This window comes from Calonectris borealis, chromosome 20 (assembly GCF_964195595.1).
Source record: "Calonectris borealis chromosome 20, bCalBor7.hap1.2, whole genome shotgun sequence".
Taxonomy (NCBI): Eukaryota; Metazoa; Chordata; class Aves; order Procellariiformes; family Procellariidae; genus Calonectris; species Calonectris borealis.
In genome coordinates this window covers 5146968-5167943 of record NC_134331.1, presented here as the reverse complement: position 1 = coordinate 5167943, position 20976 = coordinate 5146968, and the positions used below count along the sequence as shown (strand labels likewise).

The 20976-nt window shown below is 43.1% G+C and overlaps 1 protein-coding gene across 1 annotated transcript in view; it reads left to right on the top strand.

The window, feature by feature from the left end:
* RAB11FIP4 (RAB11 family interacting protein 4) overlaps positions 1-20976 on the top strand; it is a 125877-nt gene that overhangs the window by 29169 nt on the left and 75732 nt on the right. Inside the window, exon 2 of the mRNA XM_075169586.1 lies at positions 15612-15699. Coding sequence (XP_075025687.1) covers positions 15612-15699 — 88 coding nt within the window. The remainder of the gene's footprint in view (positions 1-15611; positions 15700-20976) is intronic.

The window sequence follows — 20976 nt, the reverse complement described above, 5'->3', positions numbered from 1 at the left end:
CCTCATGTTTCATACATCTACCTTTGCTACAGGGCTTTGCTGAGCCTTATCGCTGAAGGGTAAATTACATCCTTGTGACTGTAACAAGTATCTTCTGAGCACTTGTAGATAACGCACATCAGAAACTGTGCCCCTGGAAATGCACGAGTAGTGGTCCTTGTGTGTAGGTGTCTAGCTATAAGTGGTAGACTGGGTTCTCAGACCCAACGCTGCAGTGAAATGCAGTTGGGTGAGGGCCTTGCAGCATAAATCTATTGTGATTTCTGCATTCTCTCACCTCTTGATTGTAACTCCTACAAGACATCTTTATGTTGGAGGAAAATAGATACAAGCACAGTTTTGGCAGGTTGAAAGAAGCAGCAGGAGCTCTGATATTTGAGAGAAATTGCACTGTGAAAGGTCTGGCAAATACACAGTAATCAGTTTTTGCCTATTTAGGGATTTCACAGGGGATCAATAAATCGTCAAGAGTGTTTAAACTGGTAACTGAAGCGAAGAAGAGCCTGTGAACTGAAAGGCCAAGAGTGGGGTGTAAGTGCCTACTCTGATTTTTAAAGGGACTCAGCTGTTTAGAAATAGTGTTTTACTGTATGTATTATACCTGGAACTGGGGTCAGCTACAGTGAAAAGGACAAACTAGTCCACTCTCCTCTTGTATAGATATTCCAAAACAGAACTGCACATAGTCTGATTGGCAGTGGGTAGGGGATGTTCTACACTGGAGATAATTTGAGCTCGAGTGACCGATTCTTACCGTATTTCTGGGGGTCCATCTCAGGAGAAGCTCTCCTGATTCACTGTAAACGGTGCCTATTCTGTTGTCCCAGTGAAAGGGTTAGTTGGTTTCACTTTCCAAGCAATTCATTTTCACTGTCTGGGACTCTGTGGTGATGTGTTGTCATAATACCTACAGGGAATGTATAGTAGCTGGAAAAATCAAAATTACTATTTTTTCAGTCACGCGGTTTGGTTTGATTTTAATGTGGGGAAAAATGAATTCACATACTGATACACAAAGTATCAACAGATATAAAAAATAAATCAACATATACCACTGAGAGATTATAAATATATACACATTGACAGAATATGCAAGCTACATTCCTACTAAAAGCTGGTTGAAAAAGGCAGCAGTAGAAATGAGCAGGACCAAAACAGTGACTTCTTAAAAGGCTTTAGGAGGAAACAATTTCACACAACAGAACAGCCCTGTGGACTTCTGTGCTGCGTGTACAGGCATGAACGGTCACAGTCCCTCGTACAGGTGGACAGAAATGCCTCTTGAATTACTATTATTTTGATTCACAGCCGGCCTGGAAACAGTGACCTGGTTACCTGAGCCTGTGAGATGCTATTTTTCAGCTGATGGAAGTCATCACAGAATCACTCTTACCTTTCCTGGTGTAGACCAAAGGGTGGTGCGAGCACAGGGCTAGTGAGTACCAGCTGAATCTCTGGCTCATTAAGTGCTGTATTGTTACTGTTTATTATTTTTTCTCTTGTGGGCTTGGTCCCTTGTGTACAAGAGGAAAGTTAGATGGGGTGGTGTCTCTGTTCAGCTAAAAAGCGGGGTGCTGTAGCCAGCTGGTGTCCTCTGTGGGGTGATCCCAGGGACAGCACACCTGGTGCACACTGACCAAGGTGCACAGCACATCGACAGGGTCACGCGTGCACACAAATACCCTGCTTCCATACACAGTGATGCCACAGCCCAGCTCATATTTCTGCTCAGGAGAGTAGGGTTTTTCCACTAGCCAAATCTCTCTTTCAAAATCTGCCGTTCCTGCGTAGTCCCTGGGCCCAGCACTCTTTACAGTCCACCTGGTTTGGGATAAGAAGAGAAGGTAAAATCACATGCCAGCAGAGAAAATTACCTTTGCGTCAGATACTATCTTTTCAATAGTGTGTACAGAGCACTGAGAATACTGGGTCCAGTCCCTCACTGAGCTTCTTACAATACCAATACTAATTGATAACAGTTGAATTGAGCACGCTTCTAAAACACAAAAGTACAATTCCATTGTAGCTGTGCACTTTTATGTCCTTTCCCTTTGTATTAGGCTTTGCATCTTGCTTCCATTCAGCCTTCTAACCATTAAGAAGCACTAATATCAACCAGACTGTAACGGCTAATAAGGATGCAGAGTATAGGAAGTACTGTAACATGAAGCACCCTTGTATCGCTTCTAAGGCTGGAAAGAGCCTGCATTTTCTATGCACAGAGGTTTTGTACTTCATCTGGCTAATTATCATTCCTTCTAATGTCTTTCCCAGCGTAGATCAAAGAGCAATGTGGATTTCTACGTGTGATTTTTATACAGTGAAAATTTCATCTTTTGCAGTTTGAATGATGCATTTCTGTATGGGGGAATTGTCCGTGTGTTGTGGTTTAACCCAGCAGGCAGCCAAACACCACACAGCTGCTTGCTCGCTCTCCCCTCCCCCCCCCAGGGGATGGGGGAGAGAATTGGGGGAAAAAAAAGTAAAATTAGTGAATTGAGATACAGAGATAAAGTTTAATAGAACAGAAAAGGAAGTGAAAATGATGATAACAACAACAACAACAACAATAATGATAGAATATACAAAATGATGCACAATGCAGTTGGTCACCACCCACCAAGCAATGCCCAAACAGCGATCGCTGCTTCCTGGATCATGCCTCCTACCATGAGCATGATGTCATATGGTATGGGATACGCCATTGGTCAGTTGGATCAGCTGTCCTGGCTGTGCTCCCTCCCAACTTCTTGTGCACCAACAAGCATGGGAAGCTGAAAAGTCCTTGACCAGTAGACTACTTAGCAACAACTAAAAACATCAGTGTGTTAGCAACATTCTTCTCATACTAAATCCAAAACACAGCACTAGGAAGAAATTTAACTCTATCCCAGCCGAAACCAGGACACCATGACATGGGAACAGGAGGTATGAGGGGGCTTCTGGGCTTTTACATAGCCTGGAGCTGGCAGTTGCAACAAGGCACAGGGGAATTGGAAAAGATTAACACTGCTGGCTCTGAGTGCTATGGTCAGGAATCTGTCTGCTTGTGCGAGCAGAGACTCCCTCCTTCCCCACCGGTAGCTTTGCTCTCGGTGGGGTTCGTTGCTATCCTCTCTCAGCATTAGCAGTCCTGACTTGCGCTCTGCCACTGCCGTCACAGCCTCCTTATGTGTGCTTCCCTCGCCTTGACGTCAGAGGAGTCAGCTGCTGTTCAAACCTGTCAACCTCATTTCAGACTTGGTAATTATCCCACCACAGCCAGTGATACTTACTGCACATCTCCTCCTCTGTTTCTTTGGGGAAGGACGTTATCTCCCAGCCACACTTTTCTGAAAGGTTAAGCATCTTTCTCTTCAGCTAAGTGGAAGATTGTTCCTTTAATCATACCATTCTGCCTGATGTTTGTCATCTTAACTAATGTGTGTCTTCCTGTGCCGGATTCATCCAATACTCATTCCTCGCAGGATTTGTGTCAAAGCATTAATTTGCCGTGAAATTTCTTTCATTCAATTTAATTTCAGGACTGCTGCTCAGGCGTTTGCATTTGAGATCAGATCTCAAGACCTACATTTCATCCTCTGTTTCTGTGAGCATGCCAAAAGCCGAGCACATTCCCTTTTAACAGCTGGGTTCAAAACTTATTTCAGGAGACCAGGCTGAGAGAGCTGAGGATGCCCAAATTGTGCTGCCCTGGGCAGGCTCCTGGGCAGGTCTCTGGCTGGCTCTCAGACCACAATCTAAATTGTTTTTGAAAGTAGATGTTGTGTGTGAAACAGCGCTGAGTTCTGGTTGCAAATATTTTGGTTAGTTTTATGCATTAAGGAGATGAAAGTAACAATGAAAGCACACAGTCAAGAGAAGTGACTGTCTAAGTGTAATTCTTGCTTTGTATCTTTGAGGCTAGAAATCCAACCTGTAAGGGTGTTACAGGTGACATCCTGGGTGATACAGCTGACAAAACTGGGTGATACTGTATCTCAGGAGTCTGCCATTGCACTTAGCCATGTTCTTGACCTGTGAATCACAGATAAACAAATGAAGTGCCGTCATATGGCTGGCAGAAAAGTGTCTTGTTCTGATTTTGCGTAAGCTGTGCTGTCTGGAGTCACTGCCTGGATTTCAGCACAAGCCTGGAGCACACTTGTAGCACTGGCACTAGCTTTAGGGTCTGGTTTGGTGAATTTTCTGCAGCTTCTGTTTGGCTTTGGGCACTATGTTTTCACTGGTATAGGGGATGTCTGAGCTGCATGCTGTGACCTACCTACCAGTCATGGTTCAGACTTGCTCTGTTCTCCCCACCCTCTCCAGCCTCTTCCAGCTGGTCCTTGGTATTTTGTTCGTTCCTTGCATATGATAACACCTCAATTAAAATGTGACTGCAGATGTGTCAGCAAGGAAGGCGCTGAGAAAATGTTGGCTGATGTGCTGGCACTGTGTGCCCCACCTCTCTCCCCATTTTACTTCAAAAAATGATAATTATTCCTGGAGAAGATCCCATTTGGCTGATGTCTCACAACTGGAAGCCATGAAAACCATTATTCTATGTAAGTTCCCTTTATGTACTGACGAGCATGATCACACACACCACAAGCTGCGGAGAGGAAGAATATTTTCTCTGAAAATGAATCCATGCTGCATCACTTGTAGATAAGCCTGATGTTACCCAAACATTTTCCTCCTTGTTGTTTAAAGGCAAAGCATGCTGCACCCACATGACCAATTGCCTACTGCATCTCTTGAGATCTGACTATTTTATGCTATTTGACTTATGCTAATGAATGAGACGATAATGGGCTGTGCGTCATTTCAGCTTGTCACAGCTTTTGCTAACAGCCTTGTTTTCCAGGAAGCCTTGGTTTCAGTTCTGGTAGAAGTGGAGGAGAAGGTGTTAATGCAGCCCTGCTTATTTTAGCAAGTGAGTGAATCAGTGGTTTTAGGAAAACAGTTCAACGCGTTAACCCTTTGTTTCCAGAGCAACACAAAAAAATCACTGTAGAGTGAACAGATGGCTCCGGCATATTTTTAGCCTTGCTCTCTGTTCCCATGGTATTCAGACTGTGTGGGATTCCCCATAGACTGTTGTAAGATTGGTGGGCCCAGCCAAATGTCTTGTTTTGCAACACAGCATCAGAGGGAAGGAGGGAACCAGAATCCTGTTCAAATCAGCTCCGTTTAAGAAACTTTAAATGAGAGGTTCTCACATACGGGATCATGGATGGTGGGGCAGTCTACTGTAGAGAGATGCTGGTCTTATGATTCTGGTGCTTGCTCATTGTCAGCTGCTACATTACATTAGGAGGGACAAAATAAATGAGAAATACTGTTCTAGTAGTATTGTCTGTATAAGCAATTAATGCATCCAAAGGTGTAGATGGCACAGGAAAAAACAGGATTTTGGTTGTCTCTGGCTTGCAGATAGGATGGGGGAAAGTAGTTTCTGCAGCTGTGAACAGCCTCTTTGGGCTGTGTGCTCTGAGGAAGTTCTGAAAACTTCTTGATTCCAGGCAATGATCCTTTCTCAGGTGTGGTCAGATTCAGAGCTATTACATGCACTCTGTTTCAAAGTTTATTGGTGATTCTCTGTGGTCATAAAATGTTTTGCTCTGTATGTATAGAGGTTAGCCAGTGAGGTATACGGTGTGAGAGAAGGGATTCCTTAGGTGTTACAACTACTGGGTCTCGGCTATGGTTAGACATCCTAACTGTAAGGATGTTAACTACAAAATCTGGGTATGTAATATCACAAGAATTGTATTTGTTGTTATCCCAAATTAAGTTTGTGACATCATGTGTATTAAAGACTGCAAGTGATTTCTCAATAGAGAACAGAAGTCATAGCATCAATTTTCCTGGCACTTCCTGGATTTCTGTTATACACACACATTCATTGAGGTTCACCGAGTATTATGTTCTCTTAATAGCTTATTTGAATATTAGAATGTTTTAAACAAATCCATCCCTAATGTGTTCTCTCTGTGCAGTACCGTATGGCTCAATCTTTTACTGTCAGAAGACAATAAAATGCTATTTGACAGAATAAGAAACCAAGATGATGATAAGGATCTGCCCAGTGGGGCAAGTTTCATTGCAACACAGTAGAGTTTAGTAATACCTGTGTATTGTATCGGGCCAAATCATTAGCGTGTCTGGTGTTCCATGTAGAGTCAAGCAGATGTATTAAGAAGTGACAGATGCCAGTCCATAGTGTTGAGAAATTAGAAGGCAGACTATAATGGGCAAGTGAGACAGGGTAAAAAACCCAAAAACCTACAGCATGGACCAGCTTGATGCAGATTTCATTGCTGCCTGCGATATCATCACCTTTATAGTGCCCTTTTAATGTGGTTTAAGTATTGCCATAGCCACTTTAAAGAAGGGGAAGCCAAAGCAGATGAAGTCATTTGCTGGTAACAGCATGCTACTGGTAAACTTGTAGCTCTGACCCCCATGCCACAGTCCCACGGTCACTGGATACCATCTCTTTCCCCAGCAGCACGGATCTCCCAGTCTAGACAGTTAAACCATCCTGCCCTGGAGGCCGTGATATGAATCCCATAGCTCCTGCCCTCATCTCTCCCGTGAGCTGACAAGAGGCAGTTAACTGCCCTCCTCTCCTGTTTGTCACTTCTGGAAAATGCTCCAAAGCTTCTCCGCCAGGCGCGGGCAGGTGCGGCTCAGCAGATGCGGAGTGCTTGCTGTCCTTGCATTTCTGAAGGATAGCAGCTGACCTCCTGTGTGCGTGCTGCAGATCTGCAGTGCTCCGCCATTCCTGTTTCAGTAGTTCAACTGCATTCCCCATCTGTCGCCCACCTGAGTCAAGGTAATGCTTACGCAGGGCATTAATAACACATGAACACTAGAAGCTTCCCTTTTTCCTTTGATTGCACTCAACCACCTGCAATGCCTCTGAAACCACCTCTTTCTTTCTGTGGCTTTATAATTCACGGATACATTTCACATGCTCAGCAAAATGCCGCATCATGGATGTTTTCTCCATCTGGGTAACTGGTGGATATTTTTCTCCTATTGGACCAAGGCCCCATGGACCCAGTTCATATTTGGAAGAAGATGCAATTCCATGTGTTGATGCTAAACCCAGGAAAAACAGTGAGTGGACTCCCTTGAATTTAATCAGATTTTTTGCATTGGAGCCATTAGTAGATTATGGATTTGACAGATTTAGGATACAGTCCCAAAATCTGCCTTCTAGCTGGTAAATCCAGGTGTCCCCAGTTAAAGCAGATACTGAAACAATTATTTCTGTTTACAGAAAATTTACAGACAAGCCAACTTTCAGGCTTGAAGCCTGTTGATAAAGTACCAAGGGGCAACGACTGATGCTTGAATTCAAAATTCAAAGCAAATTCAAAGCCATTGTTTCCAGCAATGATGTATGTTCCTGCATGTTTTGGGATCAGACAGCAGCTGATGGAAATTCATGATGCTGTTTGAATGGCGGTATGAATTATTTACGATAACACGGTCTGCCAGAACTGAATGGCGAGGGCAGGCTGTTTGTTGGACTCATGATTCCTAATGCTGTCCTTCCACGCCTTACACATGTGCCTAGGAACATGGTCCTTCGTGTGCTTTAGGGTCAGGTTCAGGGGGAGCATCAGGTCATCTAGTGTGATGTCGTGAAATGGTGACAGCACAGCTTTTAACCCACTTACTCTAGGCTAGGTAAATCTTCCAGGTATATCTCGTTGTCTTCTCAAAAGGCCTCAGATGAGGGAGTCCAGTTCCTTTTTATAGATCCAGACCAGTCCCTTTTTGTAGCTCTTATGGGTAAACAACCATGCTGATAAAAAATTGTGCCTTATTTTTAATTTGACTTTGTTCAGTTTTAATTTGCAGCTAATGGTTCTTTATGTCTTTCCTCTGCTAGACTAGAGAGTGCTTTAGAACCTGCAATTTCCTTCTTGCAGAAGTCTTTATACCTAGCAACAAATCACCATTTGGTCTCCCTTTTGCCAAATTAAAGGGAGAAAACTCTCTTTAAGTTTGGTTGCATAATGCGTTTCCACACCACTTGAATGTTATGTCAGTTCTCTGCAACCTGTCTGGGTTTTCAGCATCTCTTATGAAAGTGGGTACCACAACTGTGTTAGTATTGTTTCTCCAATGCAATGTAAAATAATTTCCCTCATCTTGCTCCTCTTCCCAGAATTGCCAGAATATCACAGAGAAGCCTCATTCCTCTCCCCTGCATCTATATATCCCAGCTCATCAAAAGACAGTCCTCCTCTCTGTAGATGTGTAACTCCATTTCCTTCTCTTTTATATTCTTTTCTGTTTTGTGACCTTGCCTGGCGGTGCTTACAACTTATTCTGTCTGTATAGGTTTCACTTATGAAGCTATTCAGAGGAGTGTGAGACTGTCTGTATTGTTGTTATTTATCAGCCTGTCATCTGCAAATTTCATCATCATGGTTTTATATTTACTTCCAGTCTGTGAATGCAAACACCAAATAGCTTCAGGGAAGGACCAATCCTACCAAACCCCAATAGAGAGACTGGTATCCCGCACTAATGGGTCTCCTGAGCACCCATTAGCCCATGCATCTCCGATATGGCAGGTTGTTTTTAGTAGTAGCCCTTTAGAGGGAACTAATTAATAACTAGATTCATCATTTAGGAGATTTATATAAGCAAGGAAACAGCAACGCCTGTATCTAGGGTTGTCTGTAAGGAGGCAAGGTGAAAAATTGCTGGTGTCTAAATGGCTGTGGCCAGCTGTAGAGTGAAGTAGTGGAGGATCAGGACCTGCAGAGCAAAGGGAAAGCAGGCTGGGGGAGAGGAGGATGGCAAGGAATTACTGAGCCACAGCAGCAAGAGTCCCTCTTGCTTTTTTACTCAAGTCCCTAGATTGGGACTGGGGAGGAAACAAACAGCTCTGTGCAACAGTGAGGGTGACTTACTGAAGGACCCTAACTGAAGAGCTCTAACATCCCAGACCACATGGATGCTAAAAAGGCCTGAACCTGGGGGCCGGCTAAAGAGAGCGGGGTGGGTCTCAGCACACATGGTGGCCGCATTGCTTGGCACTGCTCAGTTGGCACAAGTCCTGCCTTTGCATTTCATACCACGAAGGTGTAAACTTACGCCCCTTCCCCAGATGCGGAAAAGGCCAGTCCGTTAAAATCAGGGTAAATGCAGTTCTGCTGCTTCCTGTATAAATCATGTGGGAACCTCTCTAATTCCACCTTGCAGCATTTACATATTTAATCTCCTTTTGCTTTTTTTTAAAATTTCTCACAAATGCTCCTGCTTCAGGAGATCCTACCCAAATGTCGCTGCCGCAATACAGCCTGATCTTTCCTGCAAGTGCTTGTCTTGCCATTCTCACAGCTCTCAGGTGTTCCTTGCTCGCACTTCAGGGTGAGACGTGCTCACAGACTCCTGCAGTATGAATGCACACGGCTGAGATGAGTTGTTTATTTCAAATGGCATCTTCTGGCTGTGACTTGGATCCTGCTGTTAAGATTTCAGTGGATGGAGCCAGTGTGGGGTCCCTCAGAACTCAATTTCATCTAAATCTAACAAATTTTCTCTGTGTTAACAAAATCTCTTCTGTGCTGGTCAGTTTTTGAAGAAAATTAAGTGAGCTCAGCAGAGGTCTGAGTTTCTTCTTGCCTGGAAATGGAAGCAGGATTCAGTTCCAGTCAGAAAATCTTTGCTGGAAAAAATACCTAGCTGTTTTGGCAGCTGACCAGTACGAGAGCTGGACAGGAGTCCTGAGAGGGTTCCTTGGCTGGGAGGTGCCGCTGTATTGAACTCACTTGCAAGAAAAGATCAGTTTCAATAAATCTCTTCTGAGGTTTGTCAGTGACCTGTCCTCTTCTCTCCTCTTCCTCCACTCCCTCTGCTACAAAAATCCTTTCTCTTCCTCTCTTAACAGTCATTCAGATGCCTGGTCACGTAGAGCAAGTGGTCATACTCTGAGGTACTGCGAGTCCTGGGACAGCAGGCGTGCTCAGTGATGCTGGGAAGGGAATTAGCTTGAACAAGGGCTAACAAACGTTCCCCTTGCCTCTAGGTAGAGCAGCAGATTGCAGTGACTTCACTCCCCTGCACGCCTTGGTATGTGCCTGTGACTGGCTCCTTGCTCTGTTTCCAGCACGGTCTTAGTCGCAGGTTCCTGTTTTGTGTCCTTGGCAGGATGGCGGGTGCTTCAATTTAGATGTGAATTTTGTCCCGGGCAGTATGGCTACAGAGGACTCTTTACAAGGCATTCTGGATTTCCTGTCTGCAGCGAAGGCTGGGTCTGCCCCCTTAGCTTGTGCTCTCGTGTGGACGTAGGAGGTAGGAGGGGACCTTTCACACCTTCACTGGAGCAGAGCTGGTAAATTGGAAGTTCTCTTCAGCAGTAAATTCAATATAGTTAGGGGTGCCTCTAGCTAACATAGTGAGAAACTTTGGGCTGAAGAAACTGAGGAAATGCATTTCCTAGTTGCTGAGTTGGGTGACTTTGCCAAAACTGAAATCTTTTCCTCATACCCAAATGGCACCATTTCCTCATACAAAAAGGTTGTAATATTTCAGCAAGCTCACTGCCTCAGGTTGCTTCACTCCTCTTGTAAGAGGTAAAACAAATTGATTACATGGAGTTCAAAGAAAAATGCCCTCCTTTCCTTGTAATTTTTAGGACACTGAATTCAGTACAAACACCAGATCTTCTGAAAACTTTAGACTTCAGGGTTTTGTGGCAGGGTACCCTCTGAAAGCCCTGTTGAAGGAAATGAGCAAAGGACAGCACAGTTGACTGGACCTGCGGGCACAAAAAGAGCCCAGTGCACACTGGATTTAAAACCCTTGCAAGTAATTTTTTGAGCAACCTCTGGGCTGACTGTGGGTTTCTGCCTTGGCTTAGCTGACACCAGGATTTCACCTCTGCTCTCCTCCTGTGTCTAGACTTAGCCGTGTTACCAATTCTGGCAGCCAGCAGATGGTTCTCCAGCAGCCTCGGTGTCTAAGTGTTAAGCCTTTTGACTCGTTACTGCTCTCACTTCTTTCCTGGGTAGGGTTTAGTATGGCAGATTTCCTACTCAGACACTGTTTACCGTGTTCAGTCTGTATAGAGAGCTGGGTTGTAAATCATTTACTCATAGCCTTAGAGCTGAGAATCCAGCCCTTCCTGGTTCCTGACCTAGGCCAGCCTGCTCATCTACAAAGTATATGCCACAGAGCCTCAGCCGGTCACCTCTGTGTCGCATCCAGAACTTATGTCTTGAACCAGAGGCTCTCTGGTGGAAGAATATTCTGCCTCACTTTATTGTCTGCTGCTTTGTACTGCTAATCCTGCTCATTAATATGCATCTCTGCCTTGGTCAGTTTTGATTTCAAAATTGTTTCTTCACACTGAACCTTGTCCCTTTATTTTTATTGTAGAAACTCTTCAAAGTGTTCCTAGTCTACTTTTATGTGTCAGAAAGCAGCAGGGGCCAAACATCTCTTTGCAGCGCAGACAGTGTAGCTGGGAAACCCAACAGAGAGGAGGCTAATGCTTTAGCTGAAGTGACCTGTTATTACAGTGGAGAAATATGTTTGCATTGAAAGGATAATCACCCATTCATCCAAGCAAGTTAAACAATAGGGACAGAGGGTTTGGTTTTCTCCGATTGTTTCCCAAAGCAAAAATGATTTATGTCTTTTTTCTGAGACTATTGGATGTCTACTGAAGGGTTCATTAGAGAGACCCTTGCAGCTGCCAAAAGAACTGGCTAGATTATTGAGCCTGCAGCTAATTTTTTCTGTCCTTGACCTCTTCCTATGCTGAAGAACTAGTTTGCAATCCAGACCTTGTTTGTGCTGTCCCACATGGTGGGGGACTGCTCTGTGTAGCAATGCAGAAAAAAGTATCTGTCCCCAGCCCAAAACACCGTCTCTAGCTTGTCATGATGGCTTATGATGTTAAGCTCTGGAGCACATGGTGTGTTCTCTCTGCTGCCTGTAGGTATCACAACCATTACATGGTTATTTCAGCACTGAATTTTGGCAGCAGTTGGTTTTGCAGTCCTGTGTCCCTTGCAGTGGGATCAGCAGAGGAGGCAGAGCCCAGCACTGCCCAGAGATGCAGGGGGCTCAGGAGTCTGACTGTGCCCGGCACTGGTGCAGCCTGTGTATTCCACGTGTGCAAAAACAGGCTGCATTGCCCATTCCATTAACAGGGCTGAAAGGCTGCTGCTTCCTCGTTTGCTAGCAGGCTACCGTAGCTGTAAGCCCAGGCTGCAAAAAAGCCTTCGATGTCATGCAGCCTGGCAGTTAGGCTGACAAGCTCTTAACATTTCCCGAGGCAATAAATAAGCATTACAACTTCTGATTAATTGCGGGGAGCCAACCCTTTCTGAGAAGGAGGAGGATAGGACATTATTTCTCCACAAAGTGAAGCAGAGGATGGTTGACATAGTATAGACAGCAGAGAAGATTTATGGGTAGCTGTGATGGCATAGTTTATTTGGCCACAGCTTGAAATTGAGCTTAATTTTAAGCAATGCCTTCAGTCTGGAATTAACTAGGAAGAGCTTCTTGCCTTATCCCAGAAAGCTACTTGGTAAAAATGCATGATCAAGTGCATTACAGGCCCTGCAAATATGCAGGGTTTTATGTACGGTACATGTGTATATATTAATGCACAAACTCTATGCAAGTATCCATCTAAATGTAGTCCCAGTTGATCAAAACCCTTGTAGCCCCTGACCTGTGCTGGGAGCTGTGTTGATTAGCACTGGTTGAAGATGTGAACACTAGTGGCATAAATTCCATCAGGCTCTTCTGTAAATTCCTCATCGTTCCTGCACTGATGTTAGTTATTTGCATTACAAAATCTAATTGAAAACCTGTAAAATTAGATTTAGGGGAAACTGGAGACTGAAGCACTTCGCTGAGGTGATAATTTAATTTATGTTAAGACATTGCTTGGGCCTAAATGTGAATGTATTCTCTGTTCCTCTGTAATACACACACCCGGGCATATAACCTATAACTATTTAATTTGATTTAAAAAATGTAGTTGTATATGGCTGAGCAGCAACTGGTAGACTAAAATCATTGGATCAACTTTGAGAAATAAACTTAATGTGCTAGATTCACTGGAACACCCAGTGACACTACTGTGTTATAGCACAATATTAAATAGTGAGGAGGCTTCCCAGCTGGCTACAGGGATCTGTACATTAAAACCTAAAACACAATTTGTTGCCTCTTAGCAAGAGACCTACAGGAAATAGGATTCTCTAAAGCAACCCTGCAAGCATCTGGAGTAGTATTTACTTACATTAGAGTGATGGGAGCTTGCCATTTGTCAAAGAGAGTTACAGGCTGATCTTGTAACCTAGAAGACTGGTGTCTGATTAGATTTTGTTGCTGTATCCATCAGGGGACAGATGCTCAGCTAGTGGCCACACCACGGTCTTCATCAAAGCCTCTGGAGCCAGGCTGAGTTACACCAGCTGACACATCTGCTACGTATTTAAGCTACTACAGTGGTCAGGAAGATTTTCAGCTGTAAAATCTTGCTGCTCCCAGCCTCAATGGCCTGTTTGAATGCACCCAAAAACAGTTTGAAGAAAGGAATTTCTGCCATTGCTTCATCTTTCTATAACATCTATATTGTTTGTGAAAGTGAGCAGGGATAGCGCTGACCCAGCTTTCCCGTATCAAGTGTGTCTCTACTTAAGTGGTTTCAGTAAGGATTTCCAGCTAGTCTTGTATGCATTAAACGCACACTACAGTTTCTGGTGAAGTGGCTATGTTTTGGAAATAGAAACATGTCTCCTGCTGCTATAAATTAGTGGGGCTACAGTAATCACTTGTGATACCAAATGTAGGAATTCGATCATGAGTCGCATGATAGCTGACAGCTGGGCTCCACTGCCCAGGTGGCAAGACTTGAGTTGTTGAAGCCTTCTGCAATAAGAAAGTTTTAAGAAGATTTCTAACTTTTCATGGGCTCTGAACTCATCATACAGCTTCTTACTTGCCGTGCCTACATGAGCTGATTTTTTTTTTTCCTAAGAAAAGGAGATGGGAAAAGATTCAATGTCAGGATCAAATTGTTCCTTTGTCATGCAACATAGAATTTTTCATGTGAGTAAAAATTTTGTCATTTTCTCATCCAGATTTGCTTGTTCTAAATGAGGTTTTTGGCTGATCATGGCATTTATTGGCATAGAAAGAATTTATAAGCTCTGAGAGAATCTGAAGGAAGACGTGTTATGCGCACACATTAGTGCATTATCTGCAGGGCTTTAAGAAACTGCTAGGGTTTTGCTAGTGTGTAAAAAACAAAACAAAAAAAAACCAACCCACACAAACAAAAAAAAAACCCCAAAAACAAAACACTGGAAAATTGAGAAACTGGGTCATCTGGATTCATTTGCTGCATGTCTTTCCAGCTGGGCTTTTGTTGCTGCTCAGACTGACATATCTGAGCTCACATTGTAGTCACCAGGATTGTGCAGCATCCTACGTGCCTGCTGTCCTTGCCCCCTACACTCATCTTGTTTATACCCCAGGGTGTTTGGAGGGCCCAGATCAAGGTCAGAGTTGCGCTGCAGCTGACTCTGAGCTTGCTCACAAGCAGCAAGAGGCTGCCTCTGCCTCAGCGAGGGTACCTGATAGGTACAACAGGCAAAGGCCAGGGACATGAGGGGACTTGTACAATGTCATGCAGCATATTTATCACAGAGAGGAGAACAGCCAGCTGGGGTGTCCCAGCACTGTGCCCTCCTCCCTGGACTGTTCTGCCTCTCTCCTTATTCTTCTTCAGCTACTTGTTTCTCTATTCCTTTATTCTAGACAGCACAACACAGAACAGCCTCTCCTGTCTAGACTGCTTTTCTCCCTCTTCCCCAAAACCGTTCTGAAAAATCTGCCAGACCTCCTTTGGGGCAAATGCCAATTTGGTGGCCGTGTTTAAATTCAGTGTAATCTCATCTTATGGTGAGTAGCAATCAGAAAGGCTAAACTGTGAAGCTGAGATTATAAGCAGTAAGTACATTGCTTGTTTCCATAATGTACTGAACAGAACCATTCTCTGTCTTATCACATGAATCTTTTTGTGCTGTTAATATACTTCTATTTTCCCATACAACACTTGTATTCTCTGCTGTGGCAAGGAAGTTTTGTTTGATCCCAAGTGCCCAATGAGTTTTCTCTTCTATAGTCTGGATTCTTCAGGGAATGAGGCTACTATGGGTTGTGCACATCTTTGTCTGTCCTTTCTCCTTCCCCAATAACTTTTGATAAGAGGGATGGAGATCACTAAGGTTTAAGTTCCTATGAGCTGCATACACAGCAAGGGCTCCTAGGAAGGAGATTCTGTTAGCACCCTGCTCTAAGATGAGAGGCCAGGTCACAGATTCACCCCTTATTAAGCTCTTGAGATCCATATAGGAGAGTATTAATGTGCCCCAGCTGCAGAAGTTTTGGTCAGAGCACGTGCCGGATAATCCAACTATAGGACATGATTTCTCCTTGCAGAATGATTTGTTGGCTGATTCAAGTGAACATTACAGGCACTTGGGGTCTTCTGTAGAAGATATAGATCAACTGAGCAACAGATGATGCACCAAGCTCAACACATATTTTATGATCTTTTCTTTTAGGTGGAAAAACTGGCAAAGTACTTGGACCCAAATGATTTGGGAAGAATCAATTTTAAGGACTTCTGTCATGGAGTTTTTGCTATCAAAGGTATGTGCATATTTCTTAAAAATAATCCACTTCAGTTCCACTAATGTTTCTCTGGTTGCAGAAAACGTAATGATCAAAGACAACCTCTCTTTTGACTATGGTTGTTTGTAGTGACAGTAGGGCAACTCTGGGAACAGAGCCGGTATATTTTTCCTTTTTGTGCATCTCCCATATCAGTGGTGAGCAATGCTGGAGTTCCTACATCCACAGGTGCTTGTGTGTTGGTTTACTGTTAGTTTTTCAAAACAAACGTGATGTAGTTTAAAGACAAATGTAGCAGCATAAAGAGTAGCTTTGTGGTTAGCAGGCAGTGCCAAAGTCTGATACTTCCAGGTTCTCATCTGGTTCTGCTGTTGATTCACCTAAAGAAGTTAGAGAGCCCTTGGGCTTTAGTTTCTCTACTAGGAAATTTAAGACTATTACGCCCTTCTTGAGGTATCTGCAAGGTATGGTTAATTCATGTTTTCAAAGTACTTGGGGACATGTATTGGAATGAAAAGGGTTAATTACAGGTTGGCCATGCAAGCCCTGAAGACAGAGACCAGGTAGATCAAACCATCTCCTTTGCAAGGAAGCACAGTCCTTGACAGAAGACGTAGACGTTATTATGCTTTATAGCTTAGCCAAAGGGCAACGAAGCAAACAGTGAAGAGAGACTTTAGCCGTTTTGCTGCTGATTAGTTTTCTAGCTTCCCATAGCAAAATAATCCAGCCTGTCCTTTTCCGGACACGTAGTATGTCCTTAGTAAAGTGCCAGAGTGCTGTCACAGCCCAGAGGCTTCACTTCAGGGACAGGGTGAATGTCACAGCGATCGTAGTGTGATTCCAGGAGAAGCCTCTGGAGAGTCTGCTACAATGAGATTATTACAAAGCCATAATGATGCAAGAACGTAACACCACAGCAATTTTAATTAAAGTTTACGGCAGCCGAGGACAGTGTATAATTATGTAAAATTACAGTGAGAAGCTGCTACTCAGTCCATGCTCATGGAGACGCCTTCCAAGGTGATACTGATGTGTTTGAAGAGAAGGCAATAGAAAGCCCAGAAGGAAAGTTAATACATTCGCGTATAGACACTGGAGTCTATACTAGAGGTTTTCCTTGTCCGGGAAATGCAAACTGGGTTCTGGGTTAAATAAGAAACAAGCTCTGTAAATCATCTGGTAGTCCTCTGTAACGCACAGTCTAAAGATGTGCACAAATGCACATAATATGATCAGGAAGGGATAGATGTGACCCAGAAGAACACCTCTTCTGTAATAACTATGCCCTTGTCCACGGTGGGCCGTACCTTCAGTGAAGGGAGTTTCCGTTACTGTGAGGGACGGCATCTGCATATTGACAGTTACCGGAGAGTGATGATGCCTTGGGAGTTTTCATCCTTGCTGACCTTGTGGGAACTGATCCATGTATTCATATCCTAAGGTCTGGTCCTGCAAAGATGTGACTGAATCAAACTCTCTGGAATACCTTGTACTCCAAGTTTATACATAGCTTAAAGCCCTTATGTGGAGCATATAGCCCTTATGTCCAAATCATATGCTTGATGTATATTAGTATGTATATGTGAACAGATACCAAGAAATCATCCAATTCTGCAGCATCACCTAGAGCTCTCTTAGCACATCATTAGCATTGTCAACACTTACACAGTGTCAGTGCCAAGCATGTATAATCGCAGGAGCAGTTGTGTCTATTTCTGATAAGACATTGTTATGCATGCTTTCACAGCATCTCTTTAGAAAAGCTGGTTCTATTGCTCACCTCACAGCATGGAAGTTTTATTGGTCTTTAGCTACCAGCCATACTTCTCTTAAAAATGAAATTGGTCATATTAAAGTTCAGAAAGGGTATGTCTGCTTTTCAGAATGGAAAGCCTCCACCATGTTGTTACCTCTCACTTTTCAGTGCAGCCACATCCCAGGGGTAGCAGCAGGCTTGTTATTGAACAAAAGCAATTTGTCTTGGCAGCAACAGATTATAAATATGATTCTTTGATATCTCAGCCTATTGCAATTGCTTGGGGCAATCAGATTAATAGAGCAAAATGAGATCTACTGTAAATCCAGTGTTTTTTTCAGCAATGGAGCATGAAGCTGTGTTATTCTTAGCACTGGAAGCCAAATGGTTAAATTCAAGCTTTATTATCCTAATGCCTTGCCGTATTTCTTATTTATGAGGCTTCAAATTAGTTTGTCTCATAGGTGCTTGCCTTTATAGTAAGCTGAAGAAATTTTTTGCTGCATAGAGGTGATACAGTGTTTTTTGGTAGTTCAGTGCCTTGAGTTTGTTTGAAGCATGAGGTTTGAAGCATCTAGAACAACAGATTCAAATCTCAGTGGTAAAGAATTGACCTCTGGTGACGTTGATTTGAGCATTTCAGATCCAGGTATGGATCTTAGCGAAAAACTAAATGTTGGAACCTGAAAAAATCCCAAACATTGGGGTGTTCAATATCTTCTCTGTAACTGGTTGGTAGCGGTTCTTGCTGCAAGGAAAAACCCCAAACCCTGGATCTGAAATCTGCAGGTTGGCCTCCCTCTTCCATAAACTAGGGCATTGTTCACTCTTGCATTGCATAAATGAAAAGTGTTGTGTTCCTTTAGAAGTGGACATCAAGCCTTGCCTCCTCCTTAGTGCTTCCGAGCTGAATAAACCTCATGACATATGAGTCATGTACCTCCACAGCAGCTGCTGGGACTGTCAGGTGGAAAAAGCAATTAATCTTCTTCAGCTGCTGAGTATCAGGAACTGTGGGGAGGGATGTGCTGAGGAGTCTCACTAACAGCAGGGATCTTTGGAAGTGATGGAGAGGACTTTTTCAAGTGGAGGTATCTATGCTAGAGGGGAGAAGTATGTTGGAGGAACTCATTCCCACTGTGTCTCTGGAATACTGGACAAGCAGGGTGCTTTCTATTTATGGAAAGCTTTGCTTCTTTTTGATGGTCCTTTGTGGATTAAAGGACTTTACCTCAGCATCTGTGCTGAGCCCCTGCTGTCTAGGCTGCTTTCCCCATGCAATTAGGCTCTGCCAGAGCCAGGGTCAGGCTTGCCATCGAATTTAAAGCTTTGCAGCGGTTTCATTGGAATACCAGAATATGAAGGTTTTACTCCTGCTGAAGCTGCCCTCTCTATCTGCTCACTGCATGGCTTTATTTCTAATAACTGCATCAGTCTGGAGAGCAGTTGCCATGAAATAACACCTGTACCCTCTTACCTAGCAGCTGTGTCAAAGCCAGTATAGTCTAAGAAGTGGCACTGCTTAGAGACTTTGAGAGCAGCCAGAACATCGCTCAAAGGCTGAATTCCCATTGATTTCAGCAGGGTCAGCATGGGATCCATTACTGTTTGCTCAGTGGAGTCAATGACTGGTTTTGCTGTACTGAATTTATTGTACTAATCCAGTAAATATTTTCTGCCACCTGTGATACTTAAAGGCTTGAGTGGCACTGTTATTTCTAATGTGCTATGAAGGCTGGTGGGTTCCACGTGTTTGCAGGACCAGGCTCCTGGTATGTTTAGCAGGCTCTAATTAAGTCTTCTATTTTAAGATTTATGTTGTCTTTCCAATAGTCTCTCTGTGTTGATATTCCACTTTAAAAAACCCCAAAGTCTGACAAATAAAGGGTGAGCTCCCCCTACTGACCTTGGTGTTGCAGCTCACAGAGATGAGCGGGTACAGCACGAACACAAATTAATACAGGATTAAAAGATAAAGGCAAATGTATTCCAACTTTACAGTTTATTTTAACCATGAAAACAACACTGACCACTGTGTACTATTTGGAGGGTAATGGCTTTCATAATGGGAGAGACTGAGCCATGTTAGCACAGAGCATTTCTGCAATAATGAATCTTTGTGCTTTAGCAGAATCACTGTTTTTTCAGATGAAATTGTACAGCCTGTTTTTCTCCTGGAGCAAGAGAGTCTTTTCCTCATGTTGTAGTTTTAAGGACGTGTAAGTTATGCTCTGTTACGATATTTCAAAATGGAGAGTTGTAGGAGCTCCTTCATATTCATTAACGGCATGGAAGCAGCACAGTTGTGAATTTATACGCTTCCTCACTTGCAGCAATAGCAATGTTTGAATCTTCAAAGTAGTAACACAGACCATTATGTGCCTTCAAAAATCCAACTCTGTGGTTCCCTGGATCTTTAGGCATCTAATTACTGCAGTTGGCTGGAAAGCTTCTAGAAGCAGTCTTTATGTGAGCAGATAAAAGTTAAAAAGTAGATATGTTTCTCCATGAGTTCCTAGCAATTTTGATGAAAATTCCAAGAATACTGATTTGCCCAAAGCTTTAAAGAAATGTTCAAAAAGGGAAGTTGGCTGTTCTGGTAGCTCAGTCTGTGACAGAAAATGAAAATAATATAGTATGAAATTTGATTTTGTTTTTTTCAAAACAAAGTTTTCCAAAGCGGAATATTTCTGGCCTTCTGTTTCACTGGAGATTTTTTTTTTTTAATTTACTTTTCTAGTTTCATTCAGATGCTCCAAACAAACATATTTTTCATGAAACCAGTGCCAAGTCTTGACCATCTCTTTTAACTAATTTTAATATCTAATTTGCAGTCACATAGCTGAGAACAGTATTGTACCAGCTTTGCCCTGAAGATCCAGTATGGAATAAGAGATGGATATGTTGCAGTCATGTAAAAGGAGTTATCTTTATTTGCTGGACACCAGTGTTTGTAATATATACCAATACCTAAGACCAGGATGGCTGCACTAGCACAGGAATTTCAGTAAAGCACCGCAGAAAACCTCAAAGTCTTTGTGAACCCATTTAGGCTCGTAGCTATAGATCTCAAACTTCACGGTACGCCATAACTGGAGATGATTTGATGAAGCTATCCATTCTTTTAAGAATAACTTATTGACAGGAGCAGTACTAGGGATGGCTCCAAGGAAGAGGACTGTCACTTAAATGTGAAGAGCTGAGCTCTCCTGTTGTAAATTACGCTATAGCTGTTTAATGAACTGAAGTTGGTTACTCTTAGAAGTACTTCAGAGTTTTCTAAGACTCAATTTTACTAAATACAGTCTGAAACCATAAGTGAGTCTAATACACCATTAAAGATCCAAGGGTAGATAAAATAAAAAGTTATTGCTCTTAGGAAAAATGCCAGGAACCAACTACATTCAATTAGGTAACCAGATTTGATTTCCTATAGTATTAAAATTGCTTAATTGCCTGTGAAAATTGCCTGATGCAGTATGGGTTAAATCTCCTTCTTGGAGCATTTGCAGGAAATCACTTTGCCGCAATTGTGT